The sequence below is a fragment of the Aquila chrysaetos genome, chromosome 9, assembly GCF_900496995.4.
Source record: "Aquila chrysaetos chrysaetos chromosome 9, bAquChr1.4, whole genome shotgun sequence".
In the NCBI taxonomy this organism is placed as follows: Eukaryota; Metazoa; Chordata; class Aves; order Accipitriformes; family Accipitridae; genus Aquila; species Aquila chrysaetos.
In genome coordinates this window covers 32810870-32829619 of record NC_044012.1, presented here as the reverse complement: position 1 = coordinate 32829619, position 18750 = coordinate 32810870, and the positions used below count along the sequence as shown (strand labels likewise).

Below are 18750 nucleotides of genomic sequence, written 5' to 3'. Positions count from 1 at the left end.
TCTGGGATGCTCATGCGATACCAGCTCGTTGGGCTCAGCAAAGCTGTTGCGTTGCTGAAGGTGAAGCTGAATGTTTTGATGTGTTTTTCCTCTGCCTCCAGCTCATGGTCATTAGAGCTGCTCCCTGTGACAGCCACGGAGGTTATGCTGATCCATCTGGTCTCTGACTTGAAGGATCTTGTTGAGCTGAGAGCCTTTTCACCTGGAATTTGCAAAAAGCTGGTTTTCATCAGTTCAGTCTATCTTTATCTCGGCTAACCTTGCCTATCCCCTTTCTCTCCATTTCTGGATGGATGCATTTGACATCCAACACTCGGAGGTCCCCCAGAATTTAATAAGACATGGAGGAGGACCTCCATGAAAGAGATGGGGGGAGTCCTTCCTCCTGGGGGCTGCCCTCATAGCCCCGTCTCATTCAGCGTGGTTAATGCCATTCTTCTGTCCAGCATGGCCGTGGTTGTGTCGAAGGAGGACATGTCTGTGGCTACCTCATTTTTGCGGAGAAGATGTAGCCTTGAGCTGGCTGCTGAGATGTGAGGGGACAGTGCTGCTGGGAGCTCCTGAATATGGATGGGTTTATTGATCCTGTAGGAATGCAGGTAGCACTGAAGGTGGTGGGAGCCTCCAAGGCTTTGGCAGGAGGAAGAGCTGCTGTCACGTCCCTGGGAGACTAAACTGGTGCTCTCTGGAGATACTGGAGGTTGCGGAGCACTGCAGTGATGTGATCTGGCAACTGGTACTGCTTAGTCTAGCAGGTTTTTTGAGGGGTGTGTGTGTCTCCGAGGGCTGGGAATGGGCCAGGGAGCTGTGGCAGCTGGCGTGGGAGGATGAGAGGAGGATTCAAAGTCTCTTGGGAAAGAGCTGACCTGGTTGTTTTATGGTCCCCAGGATCGTGGCCTGCCTGGCAAACTGGAGCCTGTGTCACCCGTGAGCCCTGCTCACCCTGATGCCGAGCTGGACCTGCTGCCGGCCCGGCTGTCGAAGGAGGAGCTCATTCAGAACATGGACCGCGTGGACCGCGAGATCACCATGGTGGAGCAGCAGATCTCCAAGCTGAAGAAGAAGCAGGTAAGAGGCTGTGGCCTGGAGGGGAGCATGCGTCCTCGCTTCTGCGTGCTGCCTTACGCCCCGTCCTTGCCCATGCCTATCCACAGAGGGGAAGTGGCAGTGGCAGTGCCACCGGGATGTTCTGTGTCCGTGCTCATTGCTGTGGCATGGGGCGGTTGCTGCTGTGCCAGCAGTCTGGGGCTGGTATTTGCAAGACAAGGGAGCTTTGGAAACCCAGCTTGTGGGCTCTTTTGCATGTCAGAGTGCTTCAAAGGGAGAAAAATCTGTCCTCGGTGACTTGCCCGTGGTCATGCAAGCAGTCAGTGGCAGAGCTGGAAACGCAGCCTGGGTTGCCTGAGTCGTCCATACAGCCCAGCATTAGCACAAGGTCTTTCCTTTTTCCATTCCAGCAATTGTCTCTCCCCAGTGCTGTTGCTGCCACTATTGTAGTATTGGGCTGTTTAAAACATTGCTGCGATGTCTTAATGCCCCTTCCTGAGCATCCAGTCCCCTTCTCCGGAGCTTTGCAGATCTGCAGCCGTGAGCAGCGTCTGGTCCAACTCCAGTCAGGGCTGTGCCTGAGCCAGGGATTTGAATGTGGTCTCCTCGGTTAGTGCTTTACCCCTGCACAAGAGCACTCCCCAGCAGAAGGATTGCCTGCTCGACGTTGCCATGTATACAATTACCATAAACCCATTAAGAGATTAATATGACAAAACCTTGGGGGATGTCTGTGAAAAAACCCACAGACTTAAAGGCTTTCACTCCCTAAAGCAAATCACTTCCCTCTGCGCCTCTTACTGGTTGCTTTATTTCCTTTGCTTGGGGCCAGTTTCTAAACTCCCTGATGGCTGCTAATCCCAAACTGCCCGAGAGCAGCGACCTCTCCCAAGGGGTGTGCAGCAGGAATTCAGGAATGGAGCAAAACCCCTACTTGGGCTGTCGCATGGGGCAAGTGCTCCTCAAGGATGAGTATGCCCTTGACCTTTCTCCCCATCAGATCTATGTTTTCCCATACCAGATACTGTCCCTTTCTTTCCTGCAAGACAAAGCAGGATGTTTTGGTTTTGTTTTCAAACAATATGGTGTAGTTAATGACAAGGACCTTTTTTTTTTGTGTTGCTTTTTATCTGCAGAGGTATCGGGTGCTTAGGGAGAGGGAGCCAAGAGTAGGCAGAAGCAGCTGTGCTGGGGGTGTGAGGGAGCAGCCCTGTGTGTCAGCTTGCAGGGGCCAAAGGAACACCTGGAGCGATGGAAACAACAGAGGTTCCTCTTGTTGGGTTTGGTGGGAGCTGGGTGAAGCCAGCCCTTCCCCTCTCCATCCTAGGAAGCTCAGACAAAATGTTGGTGTCCTCTCTCACCTGGCAGTCTGGCTGCTGGTCTATGCTTTTAACTCATATTTGAGGAAGGAGGTGCAAACCATGATCATTTCCCACTCTGGAGAAGGGCTTCCAGAGTGGGATGCGTGCCCAGTGCAGCAGTGAAGGTCCCTCTCATGGCAGCCAGGGGGACTGACAATTCTGCTGATCCACTGCCTGACTTTTTTCAGAGATGCTGAGGAGCTGCTATTCAAGCTGACGGGAGCAGCATATGCTCCTTGCCATTAAAATCAAGCTGTCCTTCCATAAGGAAATGGGTTTTTTTATTGTTGGCTGCTTGGTTGCTTTATTTCTTCCCTCTGAATGAATTTTATGATTCTTCCTCCCCACAAAAATGCTCTGCTGAGTGGGGAAGAAGGTGAAAGCGGCTGTTGGCAGTAAAAGCATCCCCCCCTCTTTTTTTGTTTTGTTTTGTTTTGGCACATGGTGGCAAAGTCATTTGGTAGCAAATCCTGCCCCCCCAACATGGCCTCCTTTCCCCTCCAGCAGGATCCTTCCCCAGCCTGGTCCTCTGGCAGAGCTGGCACATCTGTGAGGAACCATTTTCACAGGGGGTGGGTCCTGCCTGAGATGCTCCGGGAACGTATTGTCCATCTGTACATCTGAGCTGTCAGCGCAGGAGAAAGACGAGCGAGGGAAAGCAATCAGCCTGAAACAGATACCGCTCCTGCAGGAACAGGCAGCGGAGCAGGGGAGAAATTGTACGCAGCTGGAATATCCTAATGCTTTTCCCCTCTGTCTTTGGGAGGCCTTCTCAGGGTAATTAAATACATTTGTATGGAAAGGCTGTGCAAAAAAAAATCCCAACCAACCCCAATCCACCATCTTTGGTTGTTCCATCCCTTTTTGGTTGTTCCAGAAATGGCAAGGAAGGCTCTGCCTGGACTTCGCAAGAAGCAAACGTCTTCAGCAAGCCAAGAAACCTTCCCCAAACCCTGCGCACCCCTGGCAGAAGGCCACCTCCATCAGCCATCCCCCGCTCATTCATGTACCATATGCGCTTAAATCTCTCGCTGAGTCCTCTCTCCCCCTCTTCCTGACAGGGAAGGATAATCCTTATGCATTTATTCCTGGCAGCAGTACCGGGGATCTGAAGGAGAAATAAACTACTGGGCTGTTCTCCGCAGTGGTGCCTGAGCCTCCCTGGGTGCCGAGCTTGGCGACGGGCTCTGCGGGAGTACAACACTCCCACCTGGTGATGGAGGTGGAGCCGGCCGGGTGGAAGAGCTCCAGGGTTTCCCCTTCCATCTATCTCCTGGCTAAGTTTCCTCTGTTCTTCTCCTGGCTCTTTGAAAGTGGTTCTCAGAGATGCCCTGTGGCTGGAAGATCTCTCCTCTGCCCTGGGCAGGTGAAGCATCCCGGTACCCAGGTGATGGCTGCCTAATGCAAGGCAGTGTGGCAGCTGGGTGCATGTGTAAGGACCTTGGCTTTGTCAGGCAGGTCCCTTCAGCATGGGAGCTGGTACATGTGGGGATGGGGTCTTCCTGAAATGTCACCCACCTTCCTGCCAGCGCTGCAGGCTCCAGTGGCCCCTCTGCAGCGTGTGGGCCAGCCAAAGGGACTCTTACCTGGAGAGGGCACCACCTCCGCTTGGAAATGGATTGGCCTGTGGATGCTGTAGGAGCCAGGGCTATGGCTAACGATAGCATCTTGCGTACCTTCAACGTCGCTGCACTGTCTTTCATCTGGGGAGAGGAGGGGGCTTTTGGGCAGCTGCTGCTGGGAGTGGGGAGGGAGAGAGTGTGGAGCCGTCAAGACTCATCTCTCATCCCGCTTCTCTTGCTGTAAAGGTCACAGTCCCAGCCTAGCTTTTGTGGCAGACCTTTAAGAAATCCATTTTGTCCGTGTCTGGGAACCCTGACCTATTTTGCTTTGCCATTTCCCACAGCTCCCAGGGGTAGCTGTCATGGGCTGAACCTGCTGTGGTCAGGTGTGCTGCCTGCAGACCCTGCCCGCATCCTTACCTCTAGCATCTGGCCCTTTAATAACCGTACAGTGTTACGCCACAGAGAGTAGAGTTTAATTCTCTACTGTATTTCAGCTATAATTAGATTTGTATTTTTTCTTTTAACGAGCTGCTTTTAATGAGCCTCCACTTACTGGCAAACTTTCATTTCCTGATACGCCATCAAATCCTCTTGTCTGAAATCACTTACAACACACCCGACCGCTTTGCAGAATTTTTGTGGGTTTCCAGAACACTGTAGCCAAGTTTCTGACATTTTTTTTTTTAACCCAAATATTTTCCCGAAGAGAAGTAGGGGATTTGACTGATCCCTTTTGGTGGCTCTTTCTTTGGAGCTTTTGGAGTTTATCACGTGGGAGTGAGGATGTGTGATGGGGTGCCTTAGGACACCAAGCAAGAGCGGGCAGGTGCCTGGAAGCACTGCTTCTGTGCTGGGGCTGATGCTGAGAACTGCTTTGCAGCCTGTGGTTTCAGCCATGGCTTCCTGAAGAGCTCTTGTTGCCTTTGCATGGCACTGTTATTTGGGCCACCTGAGAAACAGCCATGGTTGAGAAGAGAAGGGAGCTTTGGGGCTGTTTCGTGTGTGGTTGGAGCCTTCAGCATGCCACAGTGGTCTGGCTCTTTGTAGGCAGGAAGGGATGGATCCCTGCAGTGCTGGGGAAAGTTTGTCCCCTTCCAGGGTGCAGGTGGTCTGAGCTGGCCGATCCCTGGCTGTCCTCACATGTGGCTGGAGTAACCCCTAGGCTAAAACCCCAAGGTGGGCATGCTGATGCCTATGTGCGGAGCCTGGGCTGTCCTGTCTCTGCTAGAGCCTTCTCCCCAGCCAGGACAATGCTCAGCTGTCTGGCTGGCAAGAGTGGCTATTTTTTGGCTATATCTCGGTGTTCCCTATGCTGCTGCTTTCCCCTGTATGGGAAAAGATGTCCATCTGTGGGTAGGTGGAGCATGAGCGGAGCCCACAGCATGGGGTTGCTTCATCCATTGAAACACATTTAATTTAAGGGGTGTGAGTTTTCTCAGCCAAGCCAGTAGACCTATCTGGGTGCTTAAGTGTTTTCTTGGACTGCATCCTACAGCCCTAGTGTTGTTAAAGGTGTTCTCAATGGGAGCAGAGATGATCTGAAGGAGGAATAGGTGTCCGCCTTCTTCTCGGACCACTAGCTACTGCTGTCTCTGGGAGGACGGTGGTGCGCTCGCCTCTGGTGCAAGCCGATTGCTGTCAATCCCAGGTGCATTTTCTTCCTAGTACGAGACTCGCTCGATTTTCCCCTTGTTTCAACAAGGGATGCTTCAGCTGCAGGAAAAAAATACAAAGATTTGGAGATTCAGAGCTGAGCAGCGAAAAAATCATAGGCGTTTTTCAACAACCGCTCCCTCTCCCGTGCCTGTGCTGCCCCGCAGCTGCCGTGCACGGCGTGCGCTCTCCCTCCTCGCAGGGAGCCGGTGGCCCCAGGAGGAGCCCGGAGGAATCTGTTATTTCCTCTTTTGGCTGAGCAGTTCCTCAAACTTACTGGAAGGGCTCAGATGTATCCTCCTGACTCGCACCCGTCGGGAGAGCCGGAGGCGCAGGTCATATGTCAGATATATCCGCTGATCGCGGTGATATTCAAAAGTGCTTTCTTAGATCCGCTGCTTTATAATTAGTTTGCTGTGACGTGAGTGGCTCACAGATGGGTAGGAACGCATTAAAAGATTAGTGATCTCTAAAGGTGTCTATGTGGATGTGCTCCCTTCTGCTTTCCATCTCCAAGGGGGTAGTCAGCATTCAACTCAGCTTTGGGGCTGGGTGCATTTTACTGCATGTGTGGTGGGGATGTGGTGGACATGTTCAGGGAGCAGCTGTTGAGCTCCTGCGTCTTTCTGCTGTGAGTGGGAGTGAAGCTTGGGATGAGACGCACACCTTGGATTGCGTGTGTCCCAGCACAGGCAGCCACACGGAGCTGGAGGGGACAGTGCATTGTAGTTTTGCACACAGCTGCTGCACCTCAGAGCCTAGATACCGTGAAATGTGGAGCTGTGGCAATGCAGTAAAGACTGTAAGAAAGCAGACGAGCCAACAAAGTGAGCATTTTGGCACTGCTGTCTCTGAGGGCAGGACGCCTAGATGATGGCCGTCCACCCCTACTGGGCTTTCTCTGGTTGGAGCCTGGACTTAATTGGTGGTTTCTGCTCAGGACAGCTTGTCCTGCATGAATGGAGGAGAGAAATGGGTCTTAAAGCCACCTTCCCAGGAGAGTGTAATGGCTGACTGCTGGAAGGCAGCTAATGCTGTGTCAGTGCCCTGAGCAGCTCTTCATGTGCCTGCCAGGACAGCTGGAGCCACATGGCGTGTTCACGCTGCAGGCATTTGCAACCTGGGTACTTGGGCTCTCTGTGAAAGTTCACCAAAGGGTACCTTGGTGGCCCGTGTCTGAGCACTGTGCTGTCTTCTGCAGGGAGTCCTGTAGCTCTTACTTGCCCTCTTGAGCACTTTGCATCTCTCACCTTGGCTGGGAGGCCTGCCACGTGTCCCATCAGGCTGACTCTGACCAGAGACATCAGCTTTCACAGTGGTGTTGCCTTCTCTGCCATACTTACTGGCTCATCTGGCTGCACGATGCAGGGGCAGCGGGTGCACAAGTCATTTAATTGAGAACAGTCATCCTGAGGCGTCTCCTCCAACCACAGCCTCGCAAGATAACGCCGAAGGTGGAGAGCAGTCTTGCTGCTCACCCCGCGCTCCTCCACCGCTCCCTGCAGCACGGCGGCAGCTCCGGAGGCAGGTAGCAGCAAGGAGCTGGGCTGGAGCTGTGGTTCCCTTTAAGGGTTTCCAGTAAAATCCTTATTTCTAGCTTCAAGCCCTCTCCAGGAGGCTCGTTCAAGGCAGGTCCTCATCCTCCATGCCTAAAAAGCACCAACCCACCCGCACGGGGCCGGGTGCCTGGGGCAGGACAGTGCTGCGCTTGCGTGGCAGGGGATGTTACGCAGCTCTCCTCCCTCGCCCCGTCCCTCCGCAGCCTGAGCCTGCCCGTGTCTCGCAGGAAGCCTTCTGCCATGGCGGTTTCTGCCTCGGTTGCGGCACCGCAGAGAGTCTCGTGTGGATGGGGACGGCTGCGTTTCTCGCTGTGACTCACCCTCCTCCTCCCCCCTCTCCTTCCACAGCAACAGTTGGAGGAAGAAGCAGCCAAACCACCAGAGCCTGAAAAACCCATCTCCCCCCCTCCTATCGAGTCCAAACATCGCAGCTTGGTGCAGATCATCTACGACGAGAACAGGGTGAGTCTGGAAACGATGGAAGTACAAACGTGCGATCGTGCCGTGTCACCGTGGCCAGGGACGGGGAGGTTGGTACCGGGTAGGTGAGGGATTCCCCTGGGCGAGACCCCTGGGGTGGAGGCCGTGGGAGGTGGATAGATGGAGCCTGTTGGGGACGGTGATGACAGAGGGCTGAGCTGCGAGGAGCTTGCTCTGCTGTGTGGATTGAGCACAAATGTCTTCTGAAGAACTGCCTGGGGGGTTTCCTGCGATCAGCCTTAGATTTGAAGCGTTCAGGAGATGCTTTAGAGCCCTGTCTGTTAAATAGCTTGTTTCATCTTCTCCCCTGGGAGTGAACCTGGTTGAAAACTGCCTCAAAGGATGGGCTTTGGCGTGGTGGGGTGGGCTGCATGGATGGAGGGGGACATTCATGATGCCCCAAAACTGGCAGGCCAGCTACGAGCTGTCCTGCCTTCCCCTGAGCCCCCCAGGCTGGGGGAGAAAGGAAGTAGATGCAGCCATGGCCGGATTTGTGGATATTTGACGTTGTAAATAGCATTAGCAAAGGTCAGGCTGGCATCCCTGGCTCTGGGTCTCTGCCTTGACCACTCATTTGTTGCACTCAGCCATTGCCTGTAATAGCAGCCTGAGGAGACACGAATTTTTCTGTGTGCTTCGGAGCGATGCTAGGAAATTGGGCCCTTTGGTAGATAATCAAGCATATTCATTTTCATTTAGGTGTTGGATAAAAAGGATGATTTTGCATAAAGGGAAAACTACTAGTCGCTAATTATTTTGAATTGCGAGGCCTGCGATTTCACTGGGAGCTGCAGAAATCCAGGTGCCCGACTCCTAAAAAGAAAAAAGAAAAAAAATCAAATACCCTGCACTCCCAGGCAGTGCAATTTTCCTGGTTTTCCTTTTTTCCATCTGCTTCTCTCCCTGAGCAATAGGAAACCCAACGCTGGCACGGTCTGTTGTGCGAGTGGGTGAAGACTGAGGTCGATGTGTTTGATGCATTAGCAAGTGCCAGCTGGTGATAGTTTTACAGACACTGGGCTTTAGGGGCAGGTGCTGAGTGTTCTTCAAAGCTGTTCTCCTTGTGGCATCACCAAGTGCCCTCTCCAGGGGTCTTGGGCTAGATGGCTGTGCCTCCTGTACAAGTGGTTAGGTTGAAAAAAAAAAAGGGGGTCTCAAACATTTTTATTCCTATTCCCTTGAGCCCCATCCTCCTTGGACACTCTCATGTACCTGGACCACGTTACAAGGGGAAGAAACGGGTGATGGTGCTGAGGCAGGAAGGAAAGGTGATCTTCAGCCATTGCGTCCCAAACGGCCTGCATTGTAGCAGCCCCCGTTAGCTGGACCTGGCTCGGGACTGAGTGTCCTGCCAGACCCTTGTCCTGCTTTGTCACCTTGTGTCTCTGCCCATGCCAGCAGCAGGGTCACCCTTTCCCCCCCATCTCCCTGAGTCTCCCGTCACCTCCTCCACAGCAGACATGATACGCTCTCGAAGCCTCTGCTGTGGCTCAGGGCAGTCCCTCGGGGTTGCTGCCTGATTCCATGGGTGGTGACAAAGAGTGCAGAGGTCAAGCATGAAGTTCTACGTTTCTTCTTGAAAGCGCGCAGCCATAATACCTGGGACACTGTCACATACAGTGCTCAGAGTTGGTGGCACCCATTTGTCAGCGTGCCCGAGTTTATTCTGAGTTATGCTGATCCTCAAAGCCAGGCTGCTACCAGGAGTGTTTTGCTATTAACCTTCGCGATAGGGTGCTCTCGTTCCAGGTGGGTGCTCAGCAAGCGAAGGTCATGTCTGACACCAAATGTCTGCATAATTTCAAATCTGGCTCCGTGTTCGTGTCTGCGTGATCCCTGGGATGGGTAAATGATGATTCTTCCCCTGTTCTTGTAAAGTCCCCTTGTGAGTAGCGTGTAAGCAAGCCTGTCTGTGGGTGGGAGACTCAAACCAAACAACCCTTCCCTTCTGCTTGAGAGAAACCATAGCAGGCTGGAGGGAAGTTCCTCCTTTGAAGAAGGACATGATCTATTCCCAGGCAACGGAGAGTCGACAGAGCCTTGCTGGCCCATTGTAATGGCTGAGGCCAGGCGATGGAAGGACCCTTTTAAGTACCATAGCAGGGAGATGCTGACCTGTGGGCTGCAAGGGGAAGGGTGTGCTGAGCCTCGCCAACAGCATTGCCCTTGGCCATGGCTCCAGTAACAAAGGTGGGATTCAGGATGCAATTGTCCTTCTAAAGGGCATCCCTGGGCTCAGCTTTTAGCCTCTCACCTCTGTTGGACACGTTTGGGATGCCTTTTGGTGATGACCGCTCTTCCCTGTGGGGCCAGGTGGAGGAAAGCTGGAAGAGGAAAGGACGTGGGAGCAGTGTCAGTTAGGATCGTGGGTGGAAAAGAGTGGCTGGTGATAGGACATCGGGTTGCTTTGGGTGGGTTTGGTGGCAGCAGACCCTCCGCATGTACCCAGCTGTCTGTCGGACGTGGGGAGAGCTCCCGGCATGCTTGTGCTGACCTGTGGCTTTGCTGCAGCGTAACGCTTCATTGCAAGGTGAGTTGGTAGGAGCAAAGGGCCACAAGTCAGATAAAGACGTATTGATTTAGGGTGGGGAAGGTCACTGAGCCAAATTTTAAGCCTTTCTGGCTCTTCCGTGCTGCAGAAAAGCAGTGAAGTTGGATGCTTCGAGGTCTGTTTGCAGCAAAAGCGGCTCTAACAGCTGAGCCAGGGCTCCAGCCTGTGCACAAAAGGAGGAAAAGCCTCGTGTACTCGCATCACAGCTTGCAGCTTGCTTAAGGGAGGCAGTGCGTGGTAAGAAATGCAAATAAAAAGAGGATATTCAGGCCTTGGGAAGAGGTGAGAGAGCAAAGCACCCCCGAAGAGCTGGCAAACTCTGAAATGATCTTTAAGGAGCAATACTGTGGAAGGGGCAGAAAGCCAGCCTTTGTGCCAATCCCAGAGCAGGTGGGAGGCAGCGCGCTTCGTGGAGGGGCTGTCGCCTGGCTCCGGTTTAATTTTTCATGAACCGTGGGTCTGTGCTTCACTGAGCACGCGGGTGCCACCATGCCTGTTCCCACCGCTCCTGCCAGGCTGTGCCGGAGTTGCACACTGCATGCAGTTATACCCTGAACAAAGGAGACACCAAAAATGGTCCATGGGAGAGAAGAGGTTACATGAGGACAGAGCAGCTAGAAATGCCAGAAAATCAAGTTAGCCAGCCATTCTGTGACCTACTTTCTTTTTGGCGATAGCTGTGGCTTTGCAGGGGTGAATGGTTTCTAATTTTAGCTTAAGGTTCATCAGGGAAGTCTATATATTTTTCTCACTGCCGAGCTGGGTATGGATGAGGGGTTGGGATGCAGGTCAGTGCTGGCCTGTATCTGATTTTCTCAAAATTCAGGTTTGCTGATGCTAAACACCCATCACGCTGCTTTTCCCTCTTGTGACCTACTTAACGGTACGATTTGAAAAGTTCCTTGGCATCGGAGAGGATAATTGTGGAAAACGTGACCTGTAATCCCCTCTTGCTACACTCTGCTGGACAAGTAATTGATTTCCAGAAAAAAAAGTTGACTGTACAGGTTCTATTGGGGAAGAGTGGAGAGAAGCTGCTCTTGACTGCGGTAAAATCCTGTACTGTGAGGCTGTGGTTGCACTTGGGAAGGTTTTAGGAGACTTGGATTATAGAGAGGCAGTTGATATTCAACATCCAGGTGCCTCCTGCCCTGGGTATGTGCTGACTGGAGCCACTTTATCTTGTCTCCAAAGATGAGCTGTGAAGTTGCACACAAAAAGGTACCTTTTGGGAAATGTTTGCAGTGTAACACAGAAAAACACACATGTGTGTATCCAAGCCAAAATTTCAACTGTGAGTGCAAACTGTACCACTTCTGAAAGGGTGTATGAGAATGGAAGTTAACATTTTTGGTACTATCTGTAGACTAAACTGAGAATAAACAGTGGGTAGCATTTTCAGAAGCATCTGAGTCCTATTTTCAAAAGTGCTTTTAGTCCTTGAGGAGACAGAAGGATGTTTGCAAACAGCAATGGGTGCTAAAATCACCGAGATCATTCAGAAGGTGCAGTGGGGAGCTCAGAGGACCATTGCGGCTGCAGGATGCATGGGTGCAGGATGGGGTGCATTTGCCAGTCCCTGTCACCCCTCTCTCTGGGAGCTGGGTGCTGGCAGGGTGGTGCAGAGCTACCTGGGGAAATTGGGTTGTGACAGGCATCTCGGTTGCTGCTAGAGACTGACAGCAATGTAGGCGTTGGGGATCTCCTAAATTAAACTGTGTGAGTGACCTTTAGTGTCTCCGCTGTGGGGGGAAGCTGATCCCTGCTGGGTCTGGCACCTCTAAGGTGGTAGCTTTGTAGCACAGCCTCTTTGCAGGCTTTAATTTGCCCTTCTTGGATGCGTTACTGTATTGAGAGAATTTAGCTTTCTTCCACCTCAAGTCCCCATAACCAGGGCAGATCATCTGTGTATATTTTTAGCCATGGCTTTATTCCGCTGGGCCGTTCGCGGGATTCCTTGCATCTGTCTTCCCTTGAAATTGATTGAGCGTACCTGGGCTTGAAGATGTTTTTGTGCTTTAAATGGAAATTTCCAGGTCCCTTGCTAAGCATGCGGAGAAGGGCAGCGTTGCTGTTGCTCTAAATTGCTCTCCGTGCCTTTCCTGGGATGCTTGGCTGGCTGAGCTCTCCTTGTCAGCATGTCCTGGAGGAAGCTGCACTGCAGCAGCCCTGGCCATGCCAGCAGCCCACCTTGACTCGGCTGAGTGAATTCTCCTCCGAAGTCCCCATCAGCTACCGTGCACGCGTGCATGCAGACGTGCTCACGACTTCTCTCCGACCATTGTGATGACATGGAGCCGGCATGTACCCATCTCCAGCTCCCTGCAAGCCGTATCGGGGTGGTTGAAGGCTCTCTGCAGACCTGCCGTGCGTCGGAGCCAGGCAGGATTCCTGCTCGGAGACCAGCAGATAAAAAGCAGCCTCCGTCCTTGTGTCAGACCTGTCCCTGCAAATGAGCGCACATCCGCTTTCCTCTAAAACATTGAGCTCGTTTATTGGAGAGGGAGAGGTCGCGTCAGGACACGGCATGACTTCACCCTCCACCGCTGTGCCAGGGAGGGGACGCCGCGTGCTGCGACCCACCGCAGCGTGGCAAAAGCTGGGATGAGTCCCCCCGCGTCACCCCTGCGTGCTCTGGGTGCTGATGGCTTGTGGCCGCGTGAGCCCATCCCTGCTTTGCTGTCAGCCCTCCAAAAAACTGGGTTTGATGCAGTGCAGGCAGTGGAAGCAGGCAGCAGCGTCTGTCTCGCTCTTGGGATTGAGTTGGTGGAAATCAATAAGATTAAATTTTAATTCGTTTTCTGTCTCGGTGCTTGTTCCTTCAAAAGGGCGCAGCTATCTATCTATAAATTCAGCATCATGCTGTAAAATTGGAATTCAAAGGATTGTTTTGAACTTTTTCCACCCCCTGCTGCTGTTGTGTCTGTGCGGAGCGTGTTCCCAGCTATCCGTTTACCCTCCTCAAATACCTTCATAAAGCATTAATGCCCCATCCATAAATAAGAGAATAAATAAATGAACACTTTTAGCATTGCAAAGTATAATCTAGCCGTTAACTACTCAAAGGCACCGAGTGTGACTCAGATCCCACGGGGATTTTATGTCTGTATAACTCTGATTTTCTATGAACTCCTGATTTACATTAGAAAGGGAAGAATCAGGCCTGCATCGTCAGCACGGAGCTAGTGCAGTAAATAAAACCTTAGCAGTGAAACTGCTTTCGAGCATTAAATCTGCAAGGTTTTTTTTCCAAACTCTAGTTTATGTGGTAGTTGGGGTGGGGGCATTTTGTATTTGGCTGCTGAAAGGGCTGCATTCGTTTTGCTTTTGTTTGTGATAACTTTTATTCTGGGGTTGCCTCCTCTTGGCTCGGTGATGCATGATGGACTTTCAGGTAGCCTGGAGGACAAACGGGAAGGTCAGAGGTTAGATGCTGTTAACACTTGTGCATGCTAGCAAGATTTCCAAAAAGACAAAATTGAAACATTTAGCGTGGAGTCATAGAGAATCCTTTCATTTTTTTCACAGATTTTAATGAAATTTTTTTTGATGGTGGTGGGTTTTTTTGATGATCCTGATGTCTGATTTTTAATGTCTGCTTCAGGATCTGGAGTTCCCAGTAAGTGCATTGACTTAGAAGCTTTGTCCGTGACTAACCTAGACCAGATAGTGCCGTGTCCTGCATTTTTAGGTCCTGGAAATAAGGATGAGAAGTGCAGAGAATCCAAATCTGTCAGAGGGAGGAGCGTAGACCAAGTGGCATGGCTCCGGCTCCTTGGGTTGAGTGACCAGAGCTTTTCTGTAACTGCTCCAGTGCTGAGACTTTGATTTCTAAAAGCCTTCTGTGCAATGGCAACATTTTCAGCAGTTTTGCAATGGTGAAATGTTCAACAACAGTTTGCAATGTCAAAGCCTCGTTAGCACCTTGCTTTAAGCTTCATATGCCTTTGAACAGCACCGTAACCTTGCAGACAACAGAGCGTGATGCTAGGTCTGTGTGCGAGTGGAAACCCAGCTACTATGGGGGGTTCACCCCTCGGCCGTGGATGGAGTACAAGCAAGCCGACCACAGAAACTGGCTGGCAATGACTAGCCAAAGCCAGAGATTGGCGAGCAACCGAAATGAGTTGGCCTGTCACGCTCTGCACAGGATAGGCAGGGACTGGTGTTAACACACGGCTCCAATGTGACCCGTGACCTCAATTTTCTTACTATTTGTGATTTGTCATTCATAACCACCGCTGTATGCATCCTCTGGCCTGAGCCTCAGGGATGGTGCTCCATCACTGCTGGTGCGGTGGGGAGATGGCTCCAGCCAAGCGCAGGGAGGTGGGGAAGCGGGGAGCGTGCAGGGCACCCGCATCCCATGGGGACCCTTGGAGAGCATCAGCCCCTGGGCCAGGTGAGAGGAGCCTGGCACATACCACCGAGGCTGACCGATGTCCCCTGATGCTCAGGGACGTTTGGGTTCAAGGAGAGCCTGGGGGAGGGCATCCATCCTTGGGCTTCGACAGTTGGGTTGGGAGCACTGGTGTGGTGGCCATTCCTGCTGGCTGCAGGAGCTGGGGAGGGAAGAGTGTTGCTTTCCCTTCTTACGGTGCTAGGGCTCGTCCCACCTGTTTTATGGGGGAGGGCAGCAAATTGCTGGGGTGGTTTGGCGCTCAGAGAGAGGATGCTGAGGTTTAAAGGGGAAAAAATCTGTAGCCGTGGTCATAGGAATGAAAACCTTTCCCCGTGAAACCAGCACTGCCAGGTCGTGGTTTGGTCCCAGCAGATCTTGGCACAGAGGTAGTGCCTTTACATCCCCCCAGACTGTTTGCTTTCTGCTTTGCGTAAAAGGTGTCTCGCCTGAGGGTTTCCATGATTTCTGCTGACTTCAGCCACACTTTTCCTGAATTTTGTTTTAAACAAAATCCAACTCCAGCCTGCCTCTTTGCCATGCCACTCCGGCAGCTCCGCCTGTCCGTGGGACGTCATGCTGCCGGGACAGGATTTTTTCCCAGCGCCACCCTGTGCGCAGCGCTCCTGCCTCTCGGAGGGCTTTGCTTTGCTTATCTCCATGCAGGACACGCCTGGTCCCAAATAGAAACCCTTCCATTCCCCAGCACTGCTGCCTACGGGCTGCTATAAATAACCCCGGGAGCACGGTTCAGCTGGAGCAGCTTTGTGCTGCATGGAGCCACGGCTGGAGTCAGTCCAAGAAAATGCCGCCTCCTAATTTCAGATCCGCTTTCTCAAAATAACTCTTGTGTTTCCTTCTCTTCCATTTTTAAACTTTGCTTTAAGAAGAGCCCACGCGAAATCCCAGACTCTCCCTCCTCTGGTTTCGGATGCTCCGCTGCCTCGTGGGGTCGGCTCGTCATACCCGCGGGAGCTCACATGGCTGGGAAGTTGCTCTCCTGCCCGCCTCCCCCTCCCAAGCCTATTTTAAGTTTCTTCAAAGGAAAAACAAGGGGCTGGAGTTTGCTTTGGAAGCCAAATGCTTTTTAGGTGAGAATGGAGATTTTCATAGTCTGCAGGGAGGTTTTTGTTGTTGGCGAAGATGTCTCTAGCTCCAGGCCTGTTGGAAGAGCGTGAGATGGGGTAAGAGTGCACCCTCCCCAGCTATGGTCTGCCTGCCTGTGCCCCTGCCCGTGGGGAGGGAGGTTTTTTGGGGGCAGGTGCTACTGCCTGCCACGTCTGCAGGTCCCCTTTTGCATCCTTGGGCCCTGCATTGACACAGATCAGTGTTTGTGGTTCAGCTGCACTTCTTGACGCACCTTGATCCCTCCAAAAATGCATGTGGAGAACTAGTATGTGATGGGCTTCATCTCTTCATCTGAGTTGTGCTTAAACACGCTGCCTCTGCCCTCGGAAGTGCCCGCGGTTTGCTTGTGTCCGTGCCGGTGCCAAACCCAGAGCCACTCTACCGGAGCAAAGTGACTCTGATGGTAAATGGGAGCAAAATTCAGCCTCGGGGCTTCAGTCCCTCCGTGAACGCTGCTGCTCCCAGTGCTGTAGCAATATTTCAGCACTCTACTGAATCGGGAAAAGGGGTCATTAGCTGCTTGCTGTGGAGCTGCAGAGGGACTATAAACCTGTGTGGGGATCTTCATGCATCTCACCAGAAATAATAGCTAGATTTGCTTCCTAATACATTTCTTTCTGTTAAATAACAGGGACTGCAGGCGTGGGTGGGGTTATTCAGCAGATGTAGGATGAACCCTCTGGTTTCCTTCTGCAGGGTCAATCACTAGATGTACTCCTAACGAAATCAATATTGGAACCGAGTCCTAGGTGGCTGTGCCTTTGGAAAGGAAAGGATTTAACAGGGCTGCTGGTGGTCTTCAGCAAAGGTCCTGAGGCTGCGGGGGGGAGCTGGGGGCTGCATGTGCATGTGAATGCTTTGAGGTTTTTGCCTAAATTCCCCAGCCAGGCTTCTGGCTAGCTAGGTCCCCAGGCAGGAGCATGTCTCCCTGTGTCTGGCTGTCTTTCAGGATGAGCCCCAGCATGGTGGGAACCTTCTGCTGGGTGTAACATGTCCTTCCCAATTCTGCCGCTAGCTCTCACCTCGGTCTGCGTGGCCTTTCAGACAGCTCATTACGGTTCTGCTATGATCTGATAAATGCAGCAAGGAGCATCAGCAATTACAGTGGATGTCAAGTGTTAATTGGGTGGCTTTCAAGATAGAGGCACTTCTTTGTGTACGTATAAAGATATGACGTGCTCAGAATAGCTTCCCCTCCTGATCTTTCGTTCTGGAGACGTGTGTATTACAGTTGGTTAATGCAAGACAAATTATGTCATTCTTCTTGATTCGCCACATGTTCTGCCTACGGTGATTTGCCTCTGGGTTGTCTCATTAAGTTGTCTAAACATGGCAAATGCAGCAGCTGAACATACTCAGCTTTTTCTCGAAGTTAATCGCATTGTACACATGGGCCTCCAGCATCATCGACTCCTAGCTGTGCCATCAGCCGCTGCCAGGGCATCTTTCACCAGCACTGGTGCCCAGGAGAACGGGCCTTCGGTGGGACTGGCTGCCTCAAGCTGGGGCTGCAATCTTCTACCCAGAGTTACGCTGTCTGCAATTAATTGGTTTGCTGATTTTTGTCCCAGGTATGCATCACAAAAAATTTGGGTAAGCTGATGCTTCCCGCTCACCAGCAAGAAGTGGCGGGCAGGAGGGCAGTTGGCCAAATCACCCTCTTCGCAGAAGATGCAGAGTATTTTGTAGCAGCTTTAATGACCCCCCTGAAAATCTTACCCCCCGGTTTTAATTGTTTCAGGCTTCCGAATGCCACGGTGCTGATGTTCTCCAAGGTCAGCAGATTTTATAGCTCCTGGAGACCAAAATACTAAGCTCTGGCGGGGAGTTCTCCATCGTGTGCTGAATATTTCAAGGGGCAAGTCCCCGGGCAGACCTGGCTTGTTCCTGTTAATGGAGTCAGGTGCACAGTGGGGGAAATGCTTTGGGGGGAGCCGGGCTGGGCTGTGCAGCTCTTGCGTTTCTCACCCGGGCTGCATTTGCTGGGATTTGATTTCCTCCTCATCAGCTGGAGCATCCTTGATGATGGCAGAGCTGGGTGCTGCATTAGCTGGGCCTCTCCATCTTTGTGAACCTGGTGGGAAATCCCCTTTCAGGGAAGGGATCTCGCGTGGAAGAGGCACGCACTCTGTAGCAGATGTGGTATTTTGAGCAGGGTAGATAAGTGTCGGTTATCGTTCAGGCCACATGTTACACCCCGTTGATCTAAAGCTTTGTGAGTGCTGTGGTTTGTAGATAGGTCCCTGGTGCTGGGGATCACTTTGCTTCCTCCGTGGGTCAGGTGGGGACGGTCCCGTCTTTCTTTCCCTTATGTGTCAAGTAACCACGGAGGACACTTAATGTGGTACCTTGACATAAAGTTGGTTTTCCATGGAGGTGTGCTGGCCGTGTATTCCCCTGCAGCTGTTGCCTTCTGAGCTGGTAGCGGGACAGTTTGCTGCATACAGATGAGAACATGAGGATTCATGGTGACAATCCCTGTCCTCGCTAGGGAGCATGTGGCACCCCCACATCGGCAGCAGTCTGCGTGGGAGAATAGTTGGGAGCAGTTTTTTGCAGTGCAGAAAATGTAATTGCCATGTGTAAACATGTGGCTTCTTTCCCTGGAGCCCGAGCCCCAAGCGAGGGCAGGCGCTTCCTTCTGTTGCAGCTGTTTCCCAGCATCTCCCAGACTTCGTTCCAGGATGCACTTGCTCTCCAAAAACCCATCTCCATCACTGGGATGGCCGTGCTTTCCCTGGGATCCCTGCAAGCATCTCGCTGCCGGTCTGGCACCGGACAGAAGCGTGGCGTGGACCGAGCGGCATGCTGGTAATGCGGGAGCAAGCCGCTGGGTGGCTGCCCCGTCTGCGCATCCCTGAGGGCTGCAGAGCGAGCTGGGCATTGGGGTTCCTCCCGTGGTCCTTCTGGGATGGAGCAGGGAGTCGGGAGAGGCCGGAGGGGCAGAGCGGCTCGCAGGGACGGACTCTAGCTGTGTTTTGGGCTCTGCCACAGCATCGCTAGCTGC

The 18750-nt window shown here is 52.4% G+C and overlaps 1 protein-coding gene across 16 annotated transcripts in view; it reads left to right on the top strand.

Annotated features, from left to right (window-relative positions):
• NCOR2 (nuclear receptor corepressor 2) overlaps positions 1–18750 on the top strand; it is a 260683-nt gene that overhangs the window by 123040 nt on the left and 118893 nt on the right. For all 16 annotated transcript variants that reach the window (XM_030024273.2, XM_030024281.2, XM_030024280.2 and 13 more), the window contains exons 5-6: positions 889–1068; positions 7534–7647. In XM_030024273.2, the coding sequence (XP_029880133.1) occupies positions 889–1068; positions 7534–7647 (294 nt within the window). The remainder of the gene's footprint in view (positions 1–888; positions 1069–7533; positions 7648–18750) is intronic.